The sequence below is a fragment of the Salmo salar genome, chromosome 13 (assembly GCF_965601325.2).
Source record: "Salmo salar chromosome 13, fSalSal1, whole genome shotgun sequence".
Lineage (NCBI taxonomy): Eukaryota > Metazoa > Chordata > Actinopteri > Salmoniformes > Salmonidae > Salmo > Salmo salar.
Window position 1 is genome coordinate 75,469,055 of NC_138303.1, and position 24,475 is coordinate 75,493,529.

A 24,475-nucleotide genomic window follows, 5' to 3' on the forward strand; every position below is an offset into this window, starting at 1 on the left:
AATTACATCAAATTTCCAGAGTGGGATCTCTCCTAGTTTTGAACATTTTATGAGCGCCACCAACACAGTGAATGGGAAAATGGATTCAAAGGGAACTCCCTCTGCTGGTGATTTGCTGAATGTGCAATCCTAAAGGAGGGCTGTGATTGGTTAATGACCTATAACGTCAATGTATAAAATTGGTCTTCATATGAATATATTTTATGTTGAATATATGAATGTGTAAATTTCAGAATCTAGACATACTTCATATTTGAGAGCACACAGTACAATGGCAAAAATATGTTGTCTGTATCGTACGGTTCATGGATCATAGGGTCTTACAGGAGGCATGTATACAGCGGTCTAAAAAGGGCCTAAATCGGCCACTTTCATTATACAAATGTAAAAGGCATGTCAAACATCCTTCCTCCCTCTTTCTGGCATGGAATCACCCAGTGTTATACTGTACCTACATTTAGTCTGAATGGTGACAGTTTTTGGCACATAATGATGACACACAAAAATTAACAACACCCCTGTTCAGAAGGTGGTGGTACACATCACTAAACTGAACTCCTCAAGCTATCTGGCTTTCTCATTTCTCTGTCTGGCTGGCTCTATCTGTTTGGTTCTCCTCTTTCTCCCATCACTCACCACCTCTGCACATCTGTGGGTGAAGCCTACCGAAACCGACACTGATATCAAACAAACAAACGCACAAGCAGTCACTATGAGAAGAGTAATGGTTCATTGGAAAGTTCTCTGAACAATCAAATGGAACTTGGACTCAGAGAGAGCAGAGAGAGAGAGTGTCAAAGATAAACATAATCTCAAGAGTCTGACAAACCTTCTCCAATGACTATAAACAGATATGCTTCTTAAGATGGTTGCCAATGATGACTTTATTGATGTAGTGTACCTATTCCTCTTTAAAAACATATTATTAATTATTTTATTATTGTTACACTACTGCCACCATTACTCCTACTACTACTACACAGCTACCACTGTAACATCTACTGTTAACAACTTAAAACTAGAATGTGTGTGTGTATGCATGTGAAGACGCATGTGGACGGCATGCACCAATGCATGTGTTGTAGAGAGGAGGTGAGGTGTCAGTGGACAGGAAAGCAGGTCTTGGAGCAGTGAGTCATTCAGCCAAAGCAGCAGAAGCAGCAACAGCAGGGAATCCTTCACCAGGTTTCATTCTAATCTGCAGTCAAGCAAAGTAGCTGAGGCCCTCTGGAGAACGTCAGTTGGATGCAGACCATACAGAGACAGGACTACTGAGGCCCGCTACAGGAAGGCTACATGATCTGCCCTAACTTTGGCAAGCTATGAGAACTTCAATAAGTGCATCTCATACTCCACTTTCTCCTTAATCTAGGTAAGTCGGATCCTAGAGAGCCATAGTGTGTGCAGGCCGTAAGACCAATATTTAAAGGCCATTAAGCCTGCTTAACTTATAACCCACCAGGACAAGTTCTCTAACCTTACCCCGGTATAGAGGTATAAAAAGATGGACCACCAGACCACAGCAGCCCTTCAATAGTACCCCTTTGTAGCCTCTTTCTTTACTGCCTGCCATTGCATTGTGTTGGCCAGCTAGGGAAGGGGGGCAGAAGGCGGGAGCATGTAGAGGGAGGAGAGAGGGATGATGATGATGAAGAGGAGAATGAAGATACTAGACTCACTCTCTCTGAGGTAGTGCAGATGGGAGAGCAGGATGTCTGCGTTGTAGCTGAGCGTGAGCCTCTGGAAGTCCTCCTTGCACATCTTGCACAGGTCTTTGCCGTCCACGTTGTGGAAGAGAGCCATATCCACGTCCAGCAGGCCATACTCCTTTACTGCCCATTCCAGCCACTGGCGCACATGCTCCGTGGACCACAGCGTGGGATCTGCCAGGCCATGGACACAACATAGGAGGGGGGGGATTTGTGTTATCACCATGCAGGAGAGCTGGAGCAGGGAACTAGAGCAGTGGAAAAATGTATCCCACTCACAGAGAAAGGAGAATGGAGCTCACAGCAAACTCTTACCTTAATTCTTACTTATTTTCTTACAGTTCATACTTACTCCCATTCTTTATATGATAGGTTTGAGTGTACATTTGCAATGAAATTGGTTTTATTAACCAACATTTTCTAAATTAATTTAACATTTTTCAATTAAAATTGTCCAATGAAATGACTGCTGAGAACTGTGTTTAGAACGTTGACGCTCTCTTTCCCAGAGATCATACAACGGGTACCAAACATCCCACTCACTCACAGGAACCCACCAGTTTGGCACACCTTCTTTTGGCACGCACATAACAGGATCCAAAAACAGCTGACACATACAGAAACAAACCACACTGTCGTCTGACCCTCCTTTCCAGCCATATTTAGCAGCACCGGCCCAGTGTCCCAAATGGTACCCTATTCCCTCCATAGTGCACTATTTTTTAACAGAGGCCTATGGAGTAAACGGGATAACTTACACTGGCTCAGAGAGCAAGGAGCAAGAGGCAACGGTAACTCCGTGAGCATCCATCTCTACAGCGCCACGAGGCAAGGATCAGTGGGTCGAAAGGGGAGGCTGGCTGTCTGGCACTCGCAGTGTTTCCCCTTTATTCATTTAGCAACAGCGGGCCACTAATCCTTTTTTTTATGGTAAAATGTTTTCAGTGTAAACCTAAACGACTAACATCAGATATAAAGTATGTAGAGAAAATAATGAACCTATATATTTTTTAATAACATCATCTTTGAGAACAGAAAATCACCAACATATTAACTAGACAGTCAGGGATAATCTAACATTCAAAAAATGTCATGGCATGGGGCCTCCATTGATTTTGTTATAATGTTTGAGTCACTCAGATAGCATAAGAACATGGCATAAGCCAATGCAAAATGTGTAGAATTTTTGAACATTTGCTATAAAACAGCATTTTTTTCTCTCAGCCCCATGACAAAATATAGTAGAAATGCAGGAAATGTAACTAAAAGTTAAACGTTGTCTCTGCAGCCAGGAGGAGGGTCTCTAAAATGTTTGGTTGGAGACCACGCCATTGGCCATGTCCATTACCACGCCCCAACCACGCCCACCACCAAAGCCCCATTTTGTTCCAGAAAAAAACCCTGGGGTGACATGTTACAACGTACAGTATATTTGTTGCAGTGGAGGCCCCTCAGAGGAGGAAGCGGAGGACCATCCTCTTCAGTGAATTTCATTACATTTTTATAGTAAAACATTAAAAAAGTTATCCTTTTAAATAAAACTATACTAAATGTATTCATGTAACCAAATAATAGATTAAAACACACTGTTTTGCAATGAAGGTCTATAGTAGCCTCAACAGCACTCTGTAGGGCACCATGGTGTAGCCGGAGGACAGTTAGCTTCCGTCCTCTTCTGGGTACATTGACTTCAATACAAAACCTAGGAGGCTCTTGGTTCTCACCCCCTTCCATAGACTTACACAGTAATTATGAGAACTTCCGGAGGATGTCCTCCAACCTATCAGAGCTCTTGTAGCATGAACTGACATGTTGTCCACCCAGTCAAAGGGTCAGAGAATGAATCTAGTACTGAATGCATAAGCTACAGCTAGCTAGCACTGCAGTGCATAAAATGTGGTGAGCAGTTGACTCAAAGAGAGAAAAAGGCAATAGTTAAACAGTTTTGAACAAATAAATATATTCAAAAATGAAGGAGAACCAAGAGAGAGAGACAGAGAGAGAGAGAGACTTTCACTTAGCTACTTAGCTAGTAAATGAAGCTAGCTAGCTAGTTTAGCCTACACAAACACTCGGCTCAAACAGAGGAATGCTATGTTAGCTATGACTATCCAACACAACACTGGAACTCTTCCAAGTCAAGGTAAGCTTTTGGGTTGACACATTTATTGCCACCAAGGCCCGCCGGTGTAACTGCTAATCTGCTTATTGAACTGCACACTGTAACGTTAATGCATGATTGTAGCAGGTTTACTAACACGTTAGTTCTTCATTATTATATTTTTTTGCCCCCTTTTTCTCCCAATTTCAATTATGATCTTGTCTCATAGCTGCAACTCCCCAACAGGCTCGGGACCGGAGAAGTTCGAGTCATAAGTCCAAACCGCGCTCCTTAACACCCGCCCACTTAACTCAGAAGCCAGCTGCCCTAATGCGTTGGAGGAAACACTGTTCAACTGAAGACCGAAGTCAGCCAGCTGGCACCCGGCCCGTCACAAGGATTCACTAGAGCACGATGAGCCAAGTAAAGCCACCCCAACCAAACCCTTCCCTAACCCGGACGACACTGGGCCAATTGTGCGCCGCCCTATGGGACACCCGGTTACAGCCGGTTGTGATACAGCTTGGGATCGAACCCGGGTCTGTAGTGACGCCTCAAGCACTGCGAGGCAGTGCCTTAGACCACTACACCACTCGGGAAGCCAGACTAAGGCGTTAGTTCTATTAGCTATGTTGACTATGACATTACTTTAGTGGCACTATGACATTACTTTATGGTGATAACGATGTAGGCTGTGTGTAGCGGTTATGATACGGTTTGGAAAGGTTTTTTCACCTAGTCATGTCTGATGTGTTGTGCATTGAAGTCCATCAGTGAAGAATCTCAAATATTAACGACCGTTCCACAGGTGCATGTTCATTAATTGTTTATGGTTCATTGAACAAGCATGGAAAACAGTGTTTAAACCCTTTACAATGAAGATCTGTGAAGTTATTTGGATTTTTACGAATTATCTTTGAAAGACAGGGTCCTGAAAAAGGGACGTTTCTTTTTTTGCTGAGTTTAGTCAAAATAAAGAAAAACCCTTGAATGAGTAGGTGTGTCCAACCTTTTCATTGGTACTGACCTGTGCACCTACATTGTAAACTTTAATTCATAGGCTAGGTTGTAGCAACCTCATGATGGGTATAGGGAAAATATGAGTATCATGTAGTAGCCTAAACCTATCGATGTTGCATTGAACTGGGTGAATGGGACATGAATGACACCCATCCAATAGGCTTTAATAGAAATAAGGCCATGGTCATGAGAATAATAAAAATTGTCCTTCCTGATCTTAAACAGCACTGACTGATTTGTAGCATTTGATGCATTGAGTCTTTGGGGGGTTTTCAATTAGGTATATGCAGATGGGCAACCCCATGCTTTAGCCTATTATTTAAAGCCGATATGTTGCATCAGTTTTGCCTGACAACTCAAACTGAATTCTTCCGCTGCTTTATCTTTTGCGACATACTTCAGTCTGAGACTGCCATCGTTGAAGTTGTTTGTGGTGAGGTCAAAATGAGGGGTGTAGTACAAAACAAGTATCAAATCCAATGGCAAACTTTCAAATAACCGCTTTACCCAAGTGTGTTCTGACTCTGGCACAACGTATCAGTTTCTGGGACCAATCAGAACGTTTAGAATGTGTGTGCTTTCTCGAAATCGCCGGGGAAGTACTCAGATACAGACTCATTGCGGAGAAGAAACAAACGTACGTGGGCGTTTGGCTGGAGCAAGGAGTGTGGGTAGCCAGGCAAGCATCAGTTGGGCTACAGGTTATAATGTTTTAAAAGGGGAAATTATATTTCAGATGGCGTCAACACCCTTTAGTTTTGGAGTATAATGCCTTTATAAAAAGTAACCAGAGTGACCTTCTCACAACACAATATTTTCCTATATGGCAGAGATTGTGGGTCGGGGACGGGGGGCGGGGGTTGAGGCTTCTTAAAATGCCCTAAGGGATGCAATGTGCATCATATAGGAACAGCTCTGTATGTATTTGAAGTTGAAATGATCTCCCCGATCTCCCCTAAGTCCCTATACCAAAATATCAGGAATGTGTTTCCTATACGTAGAGCAGAAAAGCCAGTTGAATGATGACCTCCCATTATATTCCATGAAGCAGTGTGTGCCTATTGTCCTCCTCTAACTAAACAGCAAAAACAGGATGTTCTTAACATGCCGTGTCATTGTCCTTGTCAGCTTCAGTTGAAGAGGAAGTTGCGCTACGCCAGAAAAACTGTGATGCACAACCCCCAGATAGAGAATACAGTGCTGCGTGCCCTCAATGGACAGGTTTTTCTGTGGGGAAATTACTCTAAATAAGTTACTCTATGGTGTTTTTCCATTGGAAACATTTCTGTGACAAAGGCTAACATGGAGCATGATCTAGTGTGATCTTTGGTTTACCGGATGGAGAATGATCTAGTGTGATCTTTGGTTTACCGGATGGAGAATGATCTAGTGTGATCTTTGGTTTACCGGATGGAGAATGATCTAGTGTGATCTTTGGTTTACCGGATGGAGAATGATCTAGTGTGATCTTTGGTTTACCGGATGGAGAATGATCTAGTGTGATCTTTGGTTTGCGCTTCATGTAATTCACAAAAGTGGAGTCCTCAAAACCCTGATGCACATAGGCCAGAAATAAAAAAAAATGTATACATCAAGTGACTATGTATTGTCGATCGCTGACTTTAAATCAAAGAAAACCCTTAGTATGTCAATTTCATTCTGGAAAATATCTACTGTCATCTAATTTCAAAGGTTTTGGCTTTATTTTGGCTGCTTTACAGCCTTATGTGTGTTCCAGTCAGGATTCAGTTATTGTATTCTAGGTGTGTGAATGGGGAACTGATAATAATACCGTACTCCAGTTTGGCAGGGACTCACAGCCCCCTCCTTCACCCTGATCCTTACTCCACCCCTTTGGACCAGAACCATAGGAAACGGTCTAGACAATGAACAGCACACTCGGCAGCAAAATGCTGGGGCTTCTGTGCTGCAGATCATAGGAAGTCTCTCCTTGTGACAGATGAATGCACTGTACGTGAGAGACATGAGGTCCCCTTATCAAAGGCAGTGAGGGACCACATACTGGACCTGACTGACTGGGACTGGAATTGAAGGCTTCTTTAACCAGAGATGGCAACGTCCTGCTTCTCATTCCAAAGCGCGTCCTCTTAAGCTATGTTTACATGTGCATATTGATTATCATCTCAATTGAAGACAGGCGAGTCGACCCAATGTAATTGAGCAGATCCAACTAAGAGTTTCAGCTATCTATAGAAAAGTGTTCTGGTGTTCAGATCACTGTGGTGTAATTTGGGGTGTTGAGCTGTTCTGTTACCTGCGGGAACAATGACGCGTCGCTCATTGGTGGTCATGTTGGGGGGAGCGATGAGCTTGTCCTCCAGGTAGCTACTGTATGTGACGGGGGCAGCGCCCTCACCTCCGCTGGACAATTTTCTGTTCTTCCCCACACTGCAGTCATCAGGAGAGTTCCTGTCAGGACAGAACACAGAGTGATGGGGTCAGTCAAAAAGAGGCAGTCACCCATATATGGGCAGAGTCAATCCCAGAGGGGTGAAATCAACCACCCTTGCAATGCTCATCAAGAAATAGAATTAGAATAACTTTATTTTTCCAGTGAAGGAACTTCTTGTTTGGAGTGGTTCAAAAAGACTAAGGTTACAACAAAAAACACAGACATATCAGGCTACGCAGTAGACCCACTAGGCACAAATCATAGTCTCACCAGACATTCTAGCCTGAGGACAAAGTTACACAAATAACAAACATCTAGGACAGTACAATACAATATTGTGAACATCCATGTGTATTAGCCAGGAGTTCCGTTGGTTAGCGTTCTCAGGCTACCAAAACCAAAGAGTTTTGATTGCTGATTTTGTAGCAGTCTCAGATGATCAGACTCGCCGTCCGTTCATCATACTCACGGCAGCATTCTCTGAGACCTAGGTCCTAACTGATAACACTACATTGGAACATCTGTTTATCAACTGTTTGTTAACCATTAGTAAACTGTTTGTTGATGATTATTATCTGTTGTTCATGTATTTATCACATGCATTCATGTTTACCCCAAAATCTCCCCATAACAACGCTAGAATGTGCCTCAATGCCCAAACAGAGGAGACAGTGTAATTGTGATTTCAACTCTCCTCCCACCACAGACTGCGAAACAAAGCAGTCTCAGATTTTTCATCTATACCAGCTATGGCTGCAACCTATGCCCGGCAGCTCTCCTGAAGCCACATAAAAAGAGAGGGATCTCCACTAAAATAACGTAGAGGGGAGGGAGTAGTGCCAGAGGCCCTGGACCCCATAAATGACCCCATTCTAAATTACTCTTCTCCCCTTATTATAGCTGCTGATTCCCCCAGGGCGCGGTCAACAGATGGGACAGATTACCCATGGAATGTCATATAATTCATATCAACCTCCCTTGGCCAAGATATTAACCATTTTGCGACCATTTATTGGAATCAAAGTCATGTGTCAACCAACTGTTGGCCTCTACCGACCCAGCCTTGATGGAGAGGCTGTCCTGCCACGGGTACAGGCCAGATGCATGTGATTTGGTAATAGCTGTTTCAAAGTTAAGAAAAACACAAAAGTGATTTATTGTCAGATCTGGTGTCAGAGGGATTTTTTAATCCAGTCTTATTTCAATAGCGTGAATGCTAACGATTAATGTTAGTCCTACATTTTACAGTAACTATTCTACAGCACCTTCATCGAGAGAGGTTTTATATTTATTCTCAGGATTAACTGCCTGTAGTGCTGGTAGTCCCAAAGACTGTCCATTGACAACATGTCCATTTCTTTTGATCCAGTTTCCAGATTGGAATTTTAACATGAGACTTTCAACTGAAATTACCACATTGCTGCTGCAACATAGACCGTCTTAAATACCTTCTGTTTTTTTTACTTGGCAGAAATGCGGCCTGACAAAGGGGGTCTCTCTTACATGTGTACATAAACGTTAGCAACTAGGCTGCAGACTCTAGAGTCAATGGGGTTCAGAGGGTCAACATATAAAAAAATTAGGTGAATGCTTCACTACGAATATTTCAGGTGGAAGAAAATGGTCACCATCAGACAAATAGCACAACCTGAGTGATTGCCTTCCCGGAATATGGAACTCTCATCGTTAGGGAATCCATCATTAAGCCATAAGGATGTGATATCTGGATCTATGAGTTGAACAAGAGGTGAGAGATGTCCAAGGTGTGACTTGGGACTAAAAAGTCTCTCGAAATTCGCCTGATTGAAAAACATTCTACTAGTTTGAGTTTAACTAAAAAATGTGATAATATCATATTGGGGAGTATTAGGAGTGAATTTTCAAGCTGTTGCAAAAGAACGCCTGATATTAAACTAGGCCAAAATAAAACTTCCAATACGAAAATGAAGTTGGGGAGAATTCAGATGGCCCAAATTACTATAAAAGGTACGCACAAAAAATATATTCTATCGCAACCATGTTTTCACGATCAAACAAGCCTAAAACAATTAGTTTTATAGAACATTTGCACACAAATCATAGTTCACATGCATTCCCAAACTGTAACGCTCATAGCCCATACTTCAAGATTTCTAATCATATTTCATATCAGTCAATGCAGCATTTTTTTCAACTGGAGAGGTAGACAACCAAATTGTCTTTCTGTGATCAATTTACACTTGATTGAGTTTAACAGTTTGGCCAGAAGATCATACTGCTGCAGCCTTCCCTAATTAATTGTGAAAGTAGGCCTATCTGCAGTGGCATGTATTCATGAATGCCATGGGAAGCCAGGCGTCACCAAATATTTGACCAATAAAAAAATAAAACTGTCTGTGTTTCGTCTGTGTTTTCATCATTTTACTTCAATTTGCAAATCATCTGAGTGAGGGAAACAACACCCTTCTGTCTCAGTACGTGTAGCCCAATTATCTGATGCAGTCTGGAACAAAAGATGCCGCTGTAGCATTTGATTGATTGATGCCAGCAAGTATTTGGCCTCACTTTATAAAAACAATTGCAATCAGTGTTGAGCTGAGGTCAACTGTGGGTTGTCCTGGCGCAGCAAAACACCCCCAAGGGAGGCCAGTATGGAAATGGATTCACACCAACCAAATCACATCCTGAGCAAAACATCATCATTGTCAGAAAAATGTGTCTGTTTTTGGTCTGCCTGTGTTGATGTCCTGGGGTACTAAATTCTGTAGTATACTGTAGAATACTATACTAAACAATGTAGTATTCCTCGATCAGGTGTAGTTCTTACTACAGAATGTTGTAGTATACTGTAGAATACTATAGTAAATACTACAGTATTATCCGCAAAAAAACTATGACGTAAATACTACAGTAATGTCTGCAAAAACACTACAGTCCGCAAAAACACCCTGCCTATTCCCCTCCCCATATCCCAATTTTTGCCACCCATAAGTAAGAAACTTACATGCCAAGTTTAGACCACATATTGTGTTCTGAACTATCCGGTCAGACCCCAGTCCTACCTACCTACCTACCTACCTACCTACCTACCTACAGGTTATGGAAAATGTGCTCTTTTAATATTTCTCCAGTAGGTTTCCTCAAGGAGAAGCCTCCAATGCTATGTGAAAGATCATTTAAAAAAGGACTATAGTAAATACTACAGTAATGTTCTCAAAAACCCACCATTAAATACTACAGTATAATACAAACTGAAAAAAACACTACATTAATTACTATTGTATTAAAATGACGCCGAAGAGGATGGCTGTCATTTTACATGTCGGTAACCAATTGTGCTATTTTCTTAGTTTTTTTGCTTTGTTTGTAACTTATTTTTTTACTTATTTTGTACATAATGTTGCTGCTACTGTCTCCTATGACCGAAAATAACTTCTGGACATCAGAACTGGGATTACTCACCACGAACTGGAAGAAGGTTTTTCCTTTAACGATTCTGACGAGAAAGATATACTGCTCTCCCTGGAAAAGGCCCAGATCCCCGTCATTTGCGTGAAGAAAAGATGGAGGAAAACAGGACACTGATCGGGCTGCCTTTTGAGAATCCGTACGCAAGCGAGTAAACTCCCATTGCCATCAATTCTACTTGCTAACATGCAATCATTGGAAGATAAAATTGATGACCTACGATTATGACTATCCTACCAACGGGACATTAAGAACTGTAATACCTTATGTTTCACCGAGTCGTGGCTGTACGACGACACGGATAATATAGAGCTGGAGGGATTTTCAATGCCCCCGGCAGAACAGAGAAGCTACGTCTGGTAAGACGAAGGGTGGGGGTGTGTGTCTTTTTGTCAATATCAGGTATTGCTTGCCTGAGGTAGAGTTCCTTATGATAAACTGTAGACCACACTATCTACCAAGAGAGTTCTCATCTATATTATTCATAGCCGTCTAATTATCACCACAGACCGATGCTGGCACTAAGACCTCACTCAACCAACTCTATAAGGCCATAAGCAAATAAGAAAATGCTCACCCAGAAGTGGCGCTCCTAGTGGCCGGGGACTGTAATGCAGGCACATTTAAATCAGTTTTACCAAATCTTTACCAGCATGTCACATGTGCAACCAGAGGGGAAAACAACTCTAGACCACCTTTACTCCACACACAGAGATGTATACAAAGCTCTCCCCCGCCCTCCATTTGACAAATCTGACCATAATTCTATCCTCCTGATCCCTGCTTATGAGCAAAAACTAAAGCAGGAAGTACCAGTGACTCGTTCAATACGGAAGTGGTCAGATGACACGGATGCTACGCTACAGGACTGTTTTGCTAGCACAGACTGGAATATGTCCCCGGGATTCATCCAATGGCATTGAGGAGTATACCACCTCAGTCATCAGCTTCATCAATAAGTGCATCGATGACGTCGTCCCCACAGCGACCGTACCTACATATCCCAACCAGAAGCCATGGATTACACGCAACATCCACATCGAGCTAAAGGCTCGAGCTGCAGCTTTCAAGGAGTGGGACACTAATCCGGACGCTGACAAGATATCCCGCTATACCCTCAGACGAACCATCAAACAAGCAAAGCGTCAATACAGGATTAAGATTGAACCTTACTACACCGGCTCTGTTGCTCGTGGAATGTGGCAGGGCTTGAAAACTATTACGGACTACAAAGGGAAACCCAGACGCGAGCTGCCCAGTGACGCGAGCCTACCAGAAGAGCTAAATGCCTTTTATGCTCGCTTCGAGGCAAGCAACACTGAAGCATGCACAAGAGCACCAGCTGTTCTGGATGACTGTGTGATAATGCTCTCGGTAGCCGATGTGAGCAAGACCTTTAAACAGGTCAACATTCACAAAGCCGCGGGGCCAGATGGATGACCAGGACGTGCACTCAAAATAGGTGCGGACCAACTGGCAAGTGTCTTCACTGACATTTTCAACCTCTCCCTGACTGAGTCTGTAATACCTGCATATTTCAAGCAGACCACCATAGTCCCTGTGCCCAAGGAAGCCAAGGTAACCTGCCTAAATGATTACCGTCCGTAGCACTCATGTCGGTAGTCATTAAGTGCTTTGAAAGGCTAGCCATGGCTCACATCAACAGCATCCTCCCGGATACCCTAGACCCACTCCAATTCGCAAACCGCCCCAACAGATCCAAAGATGACGCAATCACAATCGCACTCCACACTGCCCTTTCCCACCTCGAGAAAAGGAACATGCTGTTCATTGACTACAGCTCAGCGTTCAACACCATAGTGCCTACGAAGCTCATCACTAAGCTAAGGACCCTGGGACTAAACACCTCCCTCTGCAATCCTGGACTTCCTGACGGGCCGCCCCCAGGTGGTAAGAGTAGGCAGCAACACATATGCCACGCTGATCCTCAACACGGGGGCCCCTCAGGGGTGTGTACTTAGTCCCCTCCTGCACTCCCTGTTCACCCACGACTGCATGGACAAACACGACTCCAACACCATCATTAAGTTTGCTGACGACACAACAGTGGTGGGCCTGATCACCAACAACGATGAGACACCCTATAGGGAAGAGGTCAGAGAACTGGCAATGTGGTGCTAGGACAACAACCTCTCCCTCAACGTGAGCAAGACAAAGAAGCTGATCGTGGACTACAGGAAAAGGCGGGCCGAACAGGCCCCCATTAACATCAACAGGGCTGTACAGGGCTGGGGACAAGCTTCCTGCAATCTAGGACCTATATAATAGGCGGTGTCAGAGGAAAGCCCATAAAATTGTCACAGACTCCAGTCACCCAAGTCATAGACTGTTTTCTCTGCTACCTCACGGCAAGCTGTACCGGAGCGCCAAGTCTAGGACCAAAAGCCATAAGCCTGCTGAACAATGAATCAACTCCACCGGACTATTACATTGACCCCCCCCCCCTCCATTTGTTTTCTACACTGCTGCTACTCGCTGTTTATTATCTATGCATAGTCACTTCACTCCTACCTACAAGTACCAATGACCTCTAACCTGTACCCCCACACACTGACTCGGTACCGGTACCCCCTGTATATAGCCTCGTTACTGTTATGTTATTGTGTTACGTTTTTATAATTTTTTACTTTACTTTATTTGGTAAATATTTCCTTAACTCTTCTTGAACTGCACTACTGGTTAAGGGCTTGTAAGTAAGCATTTCACGTTAAGGTCTACACTTGTTGTATTCGGCGCATGTGACAAATAAAGTTTTATTTGATTTGACTACCATTTTATTTTACTACAGTATTTATACTATAGTTAACTGTAAATACTACAGTATACTACAGTAAAAACTACAGTATTCACTGTAGTGTTTTTTAGATTTTAGTCCGCATAAACACTACTGTGAATATTACAGTATTTATACCATAGTATACTATAGTATTTTTTAATGTAGGCAGCGCACTTTCTCTATTGCCTCCCACCCAATATGAGTCACCATCAGAGGCAACTTTAAACTACTGTCCACAGGGCCCAGACACATGCTAAAACACATTCAACCCACTCTATCACTATATAGAGAGAGAGAGAGAGAGACAGGGATAGAGATATAATAATGAGAGGGAGAAAGAAACAGGGTGAGCTAGATAGTGTGTGAGAGAGACAGACAAAGACAAAGAACAAACAATCCAAGGCAAACCTAGTGTAGAAGAGTGCAGGCGTCCCATCGGCCCTGTCTTGAATCTAACATTGTTCATTCTTCTACAAGTTTGGGTCGGCTAATTCATCTGCCAAGAGGTTGGGCTCCTGGGCCCACTTCACTTCCCATAAACCCTGCTGCTGCTCACTGAGGGTACTGGAGAGGGGGAGCAATGGAGGGGGGCATGGGAGTGGTGGTCCACACACCCATTAAATCCAGATAATGAGGGTTGTCTCAGGATCCCCGCTAGCCCCCACATCAACATTCCCCGCAATAATTTCCATCGCTGAGGCTATCTGTCACCCAGCTGTACCCTTACACCTCCCATTTTGAAGCCATAACTCAGGCTGAAGAACCCCATTGCCATTGCATGTAACGGGATCTTTAAAATGATCCACTCTAGAAACTGGACCAAACTCCTGGGATGCTTTGGAACACTCCGGGTTGAGCTTTGGGTCCCCAGATGCACGCACACACACGCACGCCTTCACACAGACATACGGGTGTGCACACACATGCACCACGCACGCATGCGAGCACACACACACACAGCTCCCGGCGTGCAAACACCTGCAGTGTTCCTCCCTCCAAACACACACATGCTGTATCTTTATTTGGCAGTGCAGTAGGCCTCCTTCTAGTAACCTAGTGAATACAGGGGAGGATGGTGGTGTGTGCAGGAGAAGCAGTGCTGTCTAAGTGTTGATCTCTGCTGTAAATCTTCCTCTGATCCCTGACTCGTCATTAATTGGAACAATCTTTCCCGTGTCTCACCGCCAGATAAATAAGGCACTCTGCCGGGGTGTCTGTGGAGATGCCTGCTCCAAGGATTGGGGATGGCTGTGTAGGGATGGGAGGGCTGGATGGATGGATGGATGGAGGGGGGGGGGTTCTTGCGCGTGTGAGACGTTATAAATATTACTGTCGGCCCTTTTTTTGGAGGGGTACAGCTGTTTTGAGTTTGGGATTCAAACAGCAGCAACTCTGTCTTGGATTGGGACTCAGGCGGCTCTGCCTGTTGTTTTTTTCCCTCTGCTTCCTTCCCTCCTCTGAAAACGTCATTCAAGTTCCTCGTCTGTTTGGCAAGTAGTTCGGCTGCTGGCTGTCACTGTGTAGGCCAAGCAAGACTCTTTACTATTGATGGGCGGCTTTGGGTTTAAACAACAGACGTCCCTTTAACTGACTCTATACCACCGCATTACATTTTCTGCCCCCGTAATTCTAAATATTTACACTGCGAGTTTCGATTTCAGGCCGCAGCGACCCGCCTGTTTAAAGAACATTCATAGAAATGCAGACAATAGACAGGAAATCAAGGCCACAGGCAGTGCGGCTGCAGCACAGTGCACAGTGGACCCCAGGGTGTAGCACTGTGACCCTTAGGACGAGGTGGTTCTTTGTTACTACACCCCTTGTAATGCTAGCACTCTCCAGAGCACACAGGATATGGGCCAGACATGTCCTACGGTATCATGTAGCTCAGTTGGATTACACTGTCCAGACAGATAAGTATATGTTAGGGTAGAACCTTAGGCAGGCCATCCTTCATTCTAAATGATATAGAATTTGCACGTAAGTGGGATCTTAGTTAGCAGATTGTAACAGGCTAATGTGATGCTCCATTAGCAGTTACAGGATAGGTACTGTTTGGTGTAGCACAGAGAATTTTTGACCAACATTAAATTGGATACTATCTTCATTCTTGATTTGGCCAAACATGTGTCTTCTAAAATGTCCATGTCCAGTTGCAGGTGGTTCGTTTTGAATTGAGAAAATGCTCCTGAAAAAAACTGTTTCCGGTGAGACCTAGTACCATGAAAAAAACAGCTAGCTGGAGCTCGTCTGAGCGGTCGTCCTGCTATTAACTTAAGCTGATTGCTTAGGTTCTGCTCACTACAGTGTTGTCCGGTTAGAACACCATGTTGAGGCCCATTACTGTCTTAATTGTCACTACCACACACACACACACACACACATATGCTGACACAGCTGCTTCCATTGAAGGGTTTTAAATAGATGTGGTTCTGCAAAAGGCGGAGTAAACTATCATTAGGATCCATGCAGAGCAATACACAATAATGTAGGCCTACACCATTGTAATAATATACAAAGTCTACATGCAAGTCAAGGAGATGTATAAACATAATGCATGATATTATACCAACAAATGACTGCTGTAATATAGCATGCAATACACGGATATGTGACCCGATTCAGGAAACTAGGCATATGTCACAAGTCACAACTTCACAGGAGAGCCGTTTGAAATGCGTTTTTTGGCAGAAATGCCTTCTCGAACATGTGAACTTTCATGTGCCTTATCCTCTCTAGGCTAGGGGGCGGTATTTTCACATCCGGATGAAAAGCGTGCCCAAAGTAAACTGCCTGCTACTCGGGTCCAGAAGCTAGGATACGCATAGTATTAGTAGATTTGGATAGAAAACACTCTGAAGTTACTAAAACTGTTTGAATGATGTCTGTGAGTATAACAGAACTTATTTGGCAGGCGAAACCCAGAGGACAAACCAACCAGGAAAACATTTTTTGAGGTCACTCTCTTTTCAATGGGTTTTTTATGGAGATCTAGATTTCTAAGGCACTTGCTTGCAGTTCCTATTGCTTCCACTGGATATCAACAGTCTTTAGAAATTGGTTGATGGTTTTCCTTTGTGTAATGAAGAAGTATTGCTGTTCAGAACGAGGGTCGAGTGAAGTGTACTGTTTGTTAGAGGTGTGTAACCTGAAAGCACTCTCCACTTTGTTTTCGTCCGGTATTGAACGCAGTCTATCCCGTCTTAAATTTTATTGATTATTTACGTAAAAAAATACCTAAAGTTGTATTAGGAAAGTTGTTTGAAATGTTTGGACAAAGATTACAGGTAACTTATGAGATATTTTGTAGTCATGTTGGGCGAGTTGGAACCGGTGTTTTTCTGGATCAAACGCGCCAAATAAATTGACATTTTGGAGATATAACGATGGAATTAATCGAACAAAAGGACCATTTGTGATGTTTATGGGACATATTGGAGTGCCAACTAAAGAAGATCTTCAAAGGTAAGGCATTAATTATATCGTTATTTCTGAGTTTTGTTTCACGCCTGGCTGGATGAAATATGATTGTTTGTTTGATGGGGTGCTATCCTCAGATAATAGTATGGTTTGCTTTCGCCGTAAAGCCTTTTTGAAATCTGACACAGCGGCTGGATTAACAAGAAGTTTATCTTTAAACCTATGTATAACACTTGTATCTTTCATCAATGTTTATGATGAGTATTTCTGTAATTTGATTTGGCTCTCTGCAATTTCACCGGATGTTATTTGAGACAATACATTACTGAACATAACGCGGCAATTTAAACTGAGGTTTTTGGACATAAAGAGGGACTTTATTGAACAAAACAAACATTTATTGTGTAACATGGAGTCCTGGGAGTGCCACCAGATGAAGATCATCAAAGGTTAGTGATTAATTTAATCGCTATTTCTGACTTTTGTGAGCCCTCTCCTTGGCTGGAAAATGTCTATATGGTTTTTTGTGGCTAGGCGCTGTCCTAACATAATCGCATGGTGTGCTTTCGCCGTAAAGCCTTTTTGAAATTGGACACTGTGGTTGGATTAACAAGAAGTTTATCTTTAAAATGGTGTATAATACTTGTATGTTTGAGGAATTTTAATTATGATATTTCTGTTGTTTGAATTTGGCGCCCTGCAATTTCACTGGCTGTTGTCGAGGTGGGACGCTAGCTCTACACACCTAGAGAAGCAGATAACTCTGAGCCTAGCGAGATGGAAGACACAGGGCCAGGAGCTAGGGCAGGAGGTTTGGTGTGTAGCACTGGGGGAGCTGACTGTTTACTGACTGAGGCTGACTCTAACTTGAGATGTGCGGGGCAGAGCCCTGAAGTGCGTCCAAGCACCCTGATTGGTTGGATGAACAGAGGTGTGAAGGGTGATTGACAGGGTTGCAGGCCAATCGGATTGAGTTGGCCGGCCTTTTGTACAGCTCCATTCATAAAATGAATACATTTCTTGCTCCATGAAGTAATCCAACAATGTGTTTACCGCCATCTTGTCTATTTAAAATCTCTCATTGATCGAGACAGGTGAGTGTCATAATGACATGACTTTGGGGCGGACCCACCTGTCTCAATCAATGAGAGAAGATTTGAAATAGACAAGATGGTAGTGTATACATTGTTGGATTACTTCATGGTAAATTGTATTCATTTATTTTAATAACGGAGCATTTATTTAATTCAAACGAACCACCTGCAACTGGACACGGACATTTTGTTTGGCCGAATCAAGAACGAAGACAGTATCGCCAAGTTAAGGTTGGCCGAAAATTCTCTGTGCTATGCCAAAACAGTAACGGCTAATGGATCTGTCATGTAAAGCAGGTCCTTTTGTATTGGCTCACTGAGCAGATATTTCTGCAGTTGCTCAGCACTCCTGATATTTTACTGTAAAAACACTTTCTTCAATGACTTGACCAAACAGACTCATAAGTAAGTAGTTAGGTTTCAAACAAATTCAATTTTAATACAATTTGAAATATCTATCCAAAGAAACTATTAGTTTCGCATTAAACCAACATGAAAGTCAATGTAGAAGTAAAGTTAATGGTGGACTGCTGTACCTTTTGCCATTGACCTGTCCACTGTTGCACTCCATCTTGATGGTGACGCGGGCGGGTGGCTGGGACAGCCAGTCCTGCTGGTGCACCCTGGGGCTCATCTTGGCCGTCTGGCCGTACTCGCTGGCCGACGCTGCCGTCATCTCCGCCTTGGCGTGGTGGGGAGTTCCGTAGGCACACTCAAACAGCGACTGGTCCTCACTCACCACTGACAATGCTTCCTGTACGCAGAAAGAAAAAACACAGACACATCCCTCTTAGATCTCCATTACAATCAAAGCTTCATTAACTTAGTTTACAATCAACTGGTTCAGATTCATTAAGTGTGGATATTGGCATTAACCAAGTACAATTGATTGATTTGGGATCCTAGAGGCTTTGCAAACATTACAGGTAATGTGTGACCAGTCTGTGATTTAAACATTAAGCTCTACACACATAATGTGGTGGATATAATAGTACATTGCAGTCTGATGAATACCTCCTTGTGCGCTCATTGTTTTGTTGGTAAAATGGCAGACAGAATGACCCCTGGAAAGTGCACCTGAAAACTAGGCCCCCTAATTAGGGAGAGATTACCATGGCCAGTAAAAGTGTTCTAGTTTCACTCACATCTACCTGGGTTGAATTCGAGCACAGCACAGAAGTATACGTTATGATTAAACCAGCAGGGTGTCTACCAGTCCTTATAATACATAAAGTTCTCATTATACATTAATAATATCCACAAATGATCGCGAACATGGGCAAAGACCACCAATAATAACCAATATTAACCAATCTGACCCTCTTAACTTAGCCTCCACATGCTAACCCTAGTAATCACTAACATTTCAGAGGCATTATGTCCAACCTTTCGTCTTCCTCACAGGACAATAGCTACATCTTGGCATCACAAAGCTGAGGTAACATTCACCCACAGCCAACCAGATGTGGATAGGCCTCCTTAAGAGTATGGCTTCTTCCAAGGTAACTTCCTGTTCTTTCTTTTTTTGGTGCCCCTGCTGGCCACTTTCAGTCTGTCGCCCAATGACTGCTTTAGGGGGTTTACACTTCTGACTTCACATTAAGTAGTCTGCACCAATGGCATTGAATTCAGTATGAATTGAATTAAACTTTTCAGGCTATCATAAAATGTTCCGAATCTCCAAAGACTCTCACCCGATTTAGCTGTGAAAATAACTCAAGGCAAAGCAGGATAGTGTGGTAATGCACTGACACAGATTGAGAGAGAATCAGGTTTTGTGCCCAGGTATTTTTTAGGCTATTGGGTTGGATCAGGACATAGAAAGGATATTCTGTATTCATCTCATACACTTTGACTGGTACAACTGCAGAGGAGTTTTAGTATACCGCTCCATGTTCTTACATACTGACAGAGACAGTGAAAGCGTCAGGAGTTTGTTGTGATGTTAGGAGACCACAGTCCTACTAATATCTCATCACTGGGTATCCTCCCTGAAATCACAATGGACGCATCTTGCTCCAAGAAAGATTGAATCACATACAGCCCAAAACACAAACCATTGGAAAATGCCTGCCTAAAATATAACAACTATGTTTACAGTGCACAGTAAATCTTTAGTATTTTTTTCCACATTCAAAGACTAAATGCATGTTCTATCTGAGGGACTCTTAATTTGAAAATCATAAATGTTGATTTGTCTACTGTTTATACACTGCTCCAAAAAATAAAGGGAACACTTAAACAACACAATGTACCTCCAAGTCAATCATACTTCTGTGAAATCAAACTGTCCACTTAGGAAGCAACACTGATTGACAATACATTTCACATGCTGTTGTGCAAATGGAATAGACAACAGGTGGAAATTATAGGCAATTAGAAAGACACCCCCAATAAAGGAGTGGTTCTGCAGGTGGGGACCACAGACCACTTCTCAGTTCCTATGCTTCCTGGCTGATGTTGTGGTCACTTTTGAATGCTGGCAGTGCTTTCACTCTAGTGGTAGCATGAGACAGAGTCTACAACCCACACAAGTGGCTCAGGTAGTGCAGCTCATCCAGGATGGCACATCAATGCGAGCTGTGGCAAGAAGGTTTGCTGTGTCTGTCAGCGTAGTGTCCAGAGCATGGAGGCGCTACCAGGAGACAGGCCAGTACATCAGGAGACGTGGAGGAGGTCGTAGGAGGGCAACAACCCAGCAGCAGGACCGCTACCTCCGCCTTTGTGCAAGGAGGAGCAGGAGGGGCACTGCCAGAGCCCTGCAAAATGACCTCCAGCAGGCCACAAATGTGCATGTGTCTGCACAAACGGTCAGAAACAGACTCCATGAGGGTGGTATGAGGGTCTGACGTCCACAGGTGGGGGTTGTGCTTACAGCCCAACACCGTGCAGGACGTTTGGCATTTGCCAGAGAACACCAAGATTGGCAAATTCGCCACTGGCACCCTGTGCTCTTCACAGATGAAAGCAGGTTCACACTGAGCACGTGACAGACGTGACAGAGTCTGGAGACGCCGTGGAGAACGTTCTGCTGCCTGCAACATCCTGCAGCATGACCACCGGTTTGGCGGTGGGTCAGTCATGGTGTGGGGTGGCATTTCTTTGGGGGGCCGCACAGCCCTCCTTGTGCTCGCCAGAGGTAGCCTGACTGCCATTAGGTACTGAGATGAGATCCTCAGACCCCTTGTGAGACCATATGCTGGTGCGGTTGGCCCTGGGTCCCTCCTAATGCAAGGCAATGCTAGACCTCATGTGGCTGGAGTGTGTCAGCAGTTCCTGCAAGAGGAAGGCATTGATGCTATGGACTGGCCCACCCGTTCCCCAGACCTGAATCCAATTGAGCACATCTGGGACATCATGTCTCGCTCCATCCACCAACGCCACGTTGCACCACAGACTGTCCAGGAGTTGGCGGATGCTTTAGTCTAGGTCTGGGAGGAGATCTCTCAGGAGACCATCCGCCACCTCATCAGGAGCATGCCCAGGCGTTGTAGGGAGGTCATACAGGCAAGTGGAGGCCACACACACTACTGAGCCTCATTTTGACTTGTTTTAAGGACATTACATCAAAGTTGGATCAGCCTGTAGTGTGGTTTTCCACTTTAATTTTGAGTGTGACTCCAAGTCCAGACCTCCATGGGTTGATAAATTGGATTTCCATTGATTATTTTTGTGTGATTTTGTTGTCAGCACATTCAACTATGTAAAGAAAAAAGTATGTAATAACATTATTTCTTTCATTCAGATCTAGGATGTGTTGTTTAAGTGTTCCCTTTATTTTTTGAGCAGTATATTTCAAAGTTCTTGCTGTTTCTTCTCGTCCATAACAAATCAATGGGACCCCACAGTTACCAAGTCCATTAAACACCTATGACTAACACAAGCATACACCTTTTCCCACAAATGCCATGACGTGGCAACCTGTCTCTAATTTTCCCAGTATTGTTGTTAAATCCCTTTTGCCAAAACACTGTATTTTGGTTACAGTCCCACCGTTTCCTTAGTTCCTTCCTCTGTGCTCCTTAGCCCTCCTTAACCTGCCCCTCCTCTCTCTCTATTGCGGAAGGAGTGCCCCTTGAACATCTCGGAGTAAGTGACCCGCCCTGATCTGGTGACAGGTCAAGAAGCTGGCCTCAAATCAGTTAGGAGGAAAAGGAAGCCTTCTCGGAAAGCAGATTATTCTAGTGGGGACTGGTCTTCCCTGATATGTCAGCTGCAAACCACATTACAGAGCAGAGCAGGCCAGGCACATTGACCCTCACCTGAGAGAGGAAGGAGAGACGGGGGCAGAGAGAGAGAGAGATGGAAAGGGATAGCAACATAGAAAGAGAGAAAGAAAAATAGAGAAAGAGGGTCCAGTGGTTAGAGATAGAGGACAGCAGAACATGATATACATGAGGTGACCCCAGCCAGCATGAACAAGGGGCACACACACACACAGCTTTTGTTCATCCAACACAAACAGAACAAAACTAAATCCACTCACAGCTTACAGTATGTTCAGCCATTATCCTATGTAAAAGACTATAAAGCCAGGAACCAACCAAAAAGCAACCAACTGACAGGCTAACTGAGAAATCTGTCATCAATCACAGCTGGGATTTTTGATAAACGTGTGGGTTAAAACCAATGAGTGGCATTTTAATGCAGTCAGTTTACATTGTGTCTGGGAAACAAGTTACGGAAAACACTGGAAAGTAGTTATTGGAAAATATTTGGCCGTCATGAAGCCAACGGGAATATGTGAGAAAACAACATGACTAAACTAGTGGAGAGCACAACAGCACAAGAGTCTGTCTTGCCCCAAACTCAGTACAGTGCATTCCTCTATGGCCCATTATCCCTCTTCTGAGGAAAGTGAGAGATTGTTTCACAACCTTAGTGTCCCGGGCCAAAGAAAATGAACATCGAATTAGGCAGTGAAGAAACAGGCTGCTCTAAGCCCAGTGTTCCAACTGAACACTGAATCCACCAGAAAATAAGTCATATAATGTATACATTCAGGGAGGTCCTCTATGCTAGCATGTAGTGGAGTTCCATGGGCTGACACTCAAATGGGCAGCAACATGGCCTTCTGGGTAGGGAAATGAACTGGTGACCAGAGGGCAGCTGGTTCAAATCAGAACTTGAGCCCCTCCAAGGCATTTATAGTAGATTATACTCCATAAATATTGAGCTTTATAAGTGGAAAATTGGTGTAGTACACTGTTAATTTCACCTCATATAATGCTGTGCAAATCACATTTAGTAACAGTCAAAATAATGTTAGCCTGAGCTGGTTTACAGTACTTTTTGGTGGCCATTTTGTTGTAAAACATTCCTTCCAAAACCTGTCCCTTTAGCTCCAGTGTCTCCTGGGTAATTCTGACCATATAAAGTAACATACAGAGCCATAGCCACAGTGTATTAGTCCCTCTAGTCCTGTAGTCCCTCTCAATAAGGCAATTGGATTGGACTCATTCATGCAGAATGTCCCAGGAAGCCTTCCCAATGAGATATGGTGTGGTGTGGCTGCTCACAGGAAGCTCCCCTTCTCCCAGCATTTCCTGCATTGAAAGTTTCTGATAGTGCAGGAGGGGTATCAGGAGGTGGGGAGTGCACAAGAGGAAGTGCTCGTCCATCGGCATTTTGATTGTGGCCGAAAGACTTGAAACACTAATGGAGTTGATGGGCGGATGAAGAGAGGGAGAAATAGAGAGAAAAAGGGAGGGAGTGGAAGGGAGTACCTCCTACCATTTTTACACAGCAGGACAATGGGCAGTCAACCTTTCCGTAACGTCAGTAGTGCAGGTTAAGGCCTCACACTTCCCCCTCCTGCCATCGGGCGCATCAGTGATGTAGTGGAGGGTATATGCCGTATACCCGCTTAGTTTTCAGTGGGCATTGGGTATACTCACTTCCTAATCCCCACGATGCGTATCAAAATACTGAGCATAAATGTGCACCCGGCAGTAGGCTTACATGCAAATGTTCCAAAATAATGATGCTAATGATAGGCCTAACCTAGGGCTGTTGCGGTGACCGTATTACCGCCACACAGTGGTCACAAGTCATGAAGGCAGTCAAATTCAACGTGACCATTTATTCACGGTAATTAGGCTTCTCCAAGCTCTGATGCTGCTGATGGTCATTAGTAGCCTAACAAACTTGCTAACTGCCTGGTACTCAGCACTCTATTGTCCCTCAAATCACTCTGACATCAATGCAAATGTATTCAAAAATCAAAAACAGAGTGATAGCTTCTATTGATCCCATCAGCTTTCTATAGGCTAGGCCTACTATACTTATTTCTCAACTTTCATAATATTAAGCACATTGCTTATCTTTACAACAGAAGTATAGCCTACCTGACTGGCACAGGAAAAGTGTCCTCCATTTGCTGTTTAACCTGTTGGGGCTAGGGGGCAGTATTTTCACGGCTGGATAAAAAAACGTACCCGATTTAATCTGGTTACTAATCCTACCCAGTAACTA

General features: G+C 43.7%; 1 protein-coding gene and 1 pseudogene across 5 annotated transcripts in view; one reads left to right on the top strand and one right to left on the bottom strand.

Moving 5' to 3' along the window:
• The window catches only part of LOC106567682 (transcriptional regulator Erg-like), a 104,913-nt gene that overhangs the window by 5,385 nt on the left and 75,053 nt on the right, over window positions 1-24,475 (bottom strand). For all 5 annotated transcript variants that reach the window (XM_014137253.3, XM_014137254.3, XM_014137252.3 and 2 more), the window contains 3 exons: window positions 18,538-18,755; window positions 7,106-7,260; window positions 1,680-1,883 (listed from right to left, as the gene is read on the bottom strand). In XM_014137253.3, the coding sequence (XP_013992728.1) occupies window positions 1,680-1,883; window positions 7,106-7,260; window positions 18,538-18,755 (577 nt within the window). The remainder of the gene's footprint in view (window positions 1-1,679; window positions 1,884-7,105; window positions 7,261-18,537; window positions 18,756-24,475) is intronic.
• On the top strand, window positions 10,327-10,378 carry LOC123726253 (uncharacterized; annotated as a pseudogene).